We start from the raw sequence: 5,013 nt of genomic DNA, 5'->3' as shown, positions 1-5,013 counted from the left end.
TTATTTTTAAAATTTAAAAACCAAAATATATAAAAATTTAAGATAAAAAAAATTCTAATATACGTTTAAATTTATAAACTAATAATATATTTAACTCTATTATTTAGAATTTCATTACATTTTAAAGGACGAATTTGTCCACCCTCGTTGATCAGCCATGTCCCAATCGTACTAGCTAGAAAGTATAATAAATACTGTATTCACAATACCTCAATTTTTTTTTATCCGATTTGCAATCAACCCGTGGATATTATCTAAACCATGACTCTATCTCTTGAAAATTTTCATTTTCTATATTTCAACAGTGTATACATTTTTCGTATTGACGGATATTAACTAACATTTAGTTAATTTTCATTGCTACCCTTAATATCATACCTACCTATGTACAAGTATACAATTTTTTCTTTCTTCAACCGTGATACTTTGTTATTCCCCATAACCACCTTATTTCTTTAATGCTAACGACTGTGTTTGTTGGTTGTTGTTTCTATCTTTTTTTCCTTTTATTCACACTCCTGGGAGTAATCTGGTTACAATTACAATATTAGAATTCTGAATTGTTCTTAATATTATTACTTTTCAAACAAAATTAAAATTTCATTTTGATATCCCCATAATAAAAACCTGCATTGATTAATAGTAAACTTGGAATAATTATAAGACAGAATTTAAACTTTAACTGAATAACACTTAAAACAATCTTAAATAACCCCATTTAATTAAATTTGATCTGAATGATAAGAAATGCATGTAAAAGTTGTCTCTTTCATGGTAGAAAGTAGAGAGAAAAAAACTGTTGAGGCCGTGCAGCTACGCGCCTTAGAGGAAACGAAATCAATGGTTTCATCGAAGAGAGTGGGTCCGATTTTAATACCAGTTTGTTCTACTGCTGTCCCGTCACCCTTGAAGTCGTACCAACCCCAAAACTACAGAATCCCTTTCTCTTACATTTACCTTTTTTCTTTTTCGGAAAAAATAAATAATTTATCTCATCCGTGCAATAAAAATTATTAATATATATATATATATATATATATATATATATATATATATATAGATATATGCTCTATACCAATTCGCCTAAACCAACAATGCATGATGCCAAACATGCCGCGAACTGGAGAAAGAAGAAGAAAAAGATACAACCTTAGCCGCTTGAACTTGAACCTATGTTTCTCAGTTCCCATGCAATCGTTCACACCACAATCTTCCCCTGCTGCCACCTCTTCAACCGTTCTTCAGAATCAAAACAAAAAACCTTTATCACAACCCGCCACGTCACCGTCCCCGATCAAGAACTTCAACTACGACCCTACTAACCCATTCCCGAATCTCGGACCCGAACCCGAACCTGCTGAGCTGGCCTCCGCTTTCGTCTCCCACCGCTTCTTCTTCACTTACCCCGGCCGCTCCAACTCCATCGTCGAATCCACCATCACCGACACCGATTGCGCTACCTCCTCGTCCTCGCTGGGAAATCCAGTCGCCACCGTCGACGAAAAGGCGAAAACGGCGCTCGAAGGCAGCGTTGCGGTAGAGATGTACTCGCTGGACCCCTACGCGGATTTCCGGCGCTCCATGGAGGAGATGGTGGCGGCGAGTCCCGAGTTGATCGACGTGGAGGCTAATTGGAAAGAGCTTCTTTTCTGCTACCTCGCGCTCAACCCGAGGAGCACGCACAAGTTCATCCTCTTCGCTTTTTCTGATCTTCTTCTAAGCCTCATGTCGCACTCTTCTCCTCCGCCGCAGGATGACGGTGCCGGCGATGTTGCCATCGGTGGCGATGGATGTTCGAATTAGATGCAGTAACTGTTGACAAGTTGCATTTGCTTCTGTAAGTTGAAAAAACCTTAAACGTGGGTGCGAGGTAGAGATTAATTAGTAGTATAATCGACATTTCGGAAGAATTAATTAATATTATAAAGTTTGCTTCCCCGTAATTAAGTTAGCTTGGTTAACTCATGCGCTGTTTCGCAATTTTTTCTATTTAAGTAATTAATTAATTTAGTTAGGAAGTGCGTCTTGATATTTCTTTGTTTATTTTAGGGAAAAACTAAGTGGGTTCAGGTTCGTATAATTTTGAGTTACTGCAAGTGGTGTTAACTTGATACCATTCAGGCTTTTTATAAATTTTAATTAAAATAATATTTTTATTATTATTATTATTATTTCAATGAGTTTTAATATAAAATAAAATAATATTTAAAGTTTTATAAATTTAGAATGACTTTATTATATTGTAACTTTTTTTAAAATTTTAATTGAAATCGTATTAACATTTTATGATTTTATTTTAGTTAAAGTCGTAATACAATTTATTTTAATGAGTTAAAATCGTTGACATCATTTATTTTGTAATAAAATTATACTAAATTGATACGATTTATTTATTTTATAATTTTTTAAATTTTGTATTATTTTAATATTTCAAAACATTTTTTTACCACTTTTATACTTTTAACTGTTTTTTGTTTGTGGATGTCCGTCGGGAACGAAACCTGAACCCGATCTCAAAATTGGTCCCCTAAGCCATGCATTCCTTTACATTTTTTTAACATTTTCTTCGGTTAAATATGATTTTGTTCCTTAATTTTTAGTAAAAATTAAAATTAGTCACTCTTCAAAATTTTGAACTAATTTAGTCTCTAAACTTTAGAAATGTGTGAATTTAGTCTTTTTAATCAAATTTTATTAACTTTATTTAATGTTTCAAACACATTTTCTTAGTGAGCATTGAAGCAAAAATGTGTCAAAACGGTGTAAACAATTCAAATGCTATCATAAAACGCACTTGAAACATTAAATAAACCTAACAAAATTTAGTTAAAAGGACTAAATTCACACATTTTGAAAGTTTGGAGACTAAATTTGGCCAAAATTTTGAAGAGGGAATAATTCCAATTTTCGCTAAAAGTTAAGGGACCAAAAATCATATTTAACCTTTTTTTTCTTCTTTACATGAACAATTCACATATGTTTAAAAGAAAACAATCATTTATCAACTCTTTCTACTAATATTATAATAATAAGAAAAATAATAATTTTAAAAATTTATTTATATTTATTATCACTGAATAATTATATCTGCGATCCCTATTAAGTATGTATTTAATTGTTTAATTAGCTTTAAATACGATTAAATGAATTTGTAAAAGTTCGAGATGTAATAAGTACTGTCCCAGAACAAATACACATTTTTTCCCTACCATTATTTCAACATTTAATATGCATTTATTATAAATGATTTATATATTGAACTCAAAATAACATGTTTTAGGATTTTAAGTCATTCTCAATCGAACCGACACTTTGGGGATTAAAGATTTTCTACTCGATTATTTAGGAGTCTAGATTTTTTACTAAATTCTTTTTGCCGTCATCTTGATAGTTGGTATATTAATTTTTTTTAAAATATATTTTAAAACATTAAAATTAGTGTCTATCATGTTTAAAAGTATCAGTAGAGAATCTAAAATTCACTTTGGTTTAAGAAATCAGATTTACGAACTTCTAGAGCAAATTTATCATTTATAGACAATATCACACGAATGTTTTCTATTTTTTTCAAAATTAATATAATAATATACTGACTCGTTTAACATACATGGAGAACTCTATTTCATTCGTCCATTATATACATTAGGTTTGGGAAACTCAGAATTTTGTAGATCATTTAAAAATGTTATGTAGAAAACAAGATTCGGCTATCAAGGGAAATAAACAGCCAATATGTAGTTGAATTAGTACAAAGAACAAACTCTGAAATCTGCATGTTCCAAAGGAGCACAAGTTATTTTGTCTTTAAAATACTCAAGAATGATGACAGTATTGAGCTGAAATGCCACTGTTCTTATTTCTGTGTCATACTTAATATATAGATCCCAGTCAGGTTTCATCAGGATCTGCATAAAAGACGTAGTTAACATTTGCAGGTTGAAATTCAGTATCAACCTCCAGTTTGTCTTAGATCTAGGTTGATAATTAATAATATTATTATTTAAGTCTTGAAGTGTTCCATAGTTGTGAGAAATTGTGAGAGATATAAATATATGTGAATAAATTATTATAGTACTGGCTCATGGAGTAATCGTCTTCGTACGTATGGACTGGTTTGCAGGCAGAGAGTGAATAGCTACATCAGAAAACGCCACATGCAGATAAGAGAATAAGAATTGGAAACAGCTAGACAATGGCAGGGGCAATAAAAGGAAGTTTATCACATAATAATAATAATAGCAGTTTCGCTGTAGGAACAGTCTAAATTGTTATTACTGTGTAGCATATGCCAACTGCTATTCGTCAATATATGCCCTATTGGGTTTTCTACCTTATAGAGAAATTTTTCACAATTACGGAAACAGATAGATTTTTTAAAACATGCAAACAACGAATACACAGTGTTTTAAAGTATATATATATATATATATATATATATATATATATATATATATATATATATATATATATATATATATATATATATATTTTAAAAAAAGTCGTGTTAGAATACAATTTATCTTTTAATTACTTTCAAACTAATATTATAATTATGTTTTAAAATATGACTATATATTTTCTTAAAAAATATTAAATTTTTCTTTCAAAATATTTCTATTTTTTTGTGTGTGTCGACAAGAATGTTGTAATGAAGAGATAAAGAAATAGAATTATGAAAATATCATATAAATTAGAAAATGCTTAAGAAAAACAAGAATGTAGAATATATAATTATGTAACTACGTGCATAAATAATGTAACTAATGTATTTACTTAAAATGTGCCTAAAAATTATATATGGTTCTCTGGTAAAAAAACTTTCAACTGTCTTTTTTGAAAATATTATTAGAAGGGCAAAACGTTACTATCTTTTGCATGAAAAATAAGAGCATTCATTAAATACCTTAAAATACGATCATACAGTATCTGCCTTTCATTCTGTTGGGCAACCAAGACCAACTTAGTGACCAAATTGAAAGAAAGCAGACAAATGAACAAGTTGTCTTAATTTTT

The 5,013-nt window shown here is 30.1% G+C and overlaps 1 protein-coding gene across 1 annotated transcript; it reads left to right on the top strand.

Annotated features, from left to right (window-relative positions):
* The first annotated feature begins 1,073 nt into the window (after positions 1-1,073).
* On the top strand, positions 1,074-1,965 carry LOC108347946 (transcription repressor OFP12). The gene has a single exon (XM_052873435.1). The coding sequence runs from the start codon at positions 1,099-1,101 to the stop codon at positions 1,801-1,803; it is 705 nt and encodes a 234-aa protein (XP_052729395.1). The 5' UTR covers positions 1,074-1,098; the 3' UTR covers positions 1,804-1,965.
* The last annotated feature ends 3,048 nt before the right edge of the window (positions 1,966-5,013 follow it).

Source organism: Vigna angularis, chromosome 2 (genome assembly GCF_016808095.1).
Source record: "Vigna angularis cultivar LongXiaoDou No.4 chromosome 2, ASM1680809v1, whole genome shotgun sequence".
NCBI classification, from domain to species: domain Eukaryota; kingdom Viridiplantae; phylum Streptophyta; class Magnoliopsida; order Fabales; family Fabaceae; genus Vigna; species Vigna angularis.
Note: the sequence above shows the minus strand (reverse complement) of the source record. Positions and strands in the feature narration are given on the sequence as shown.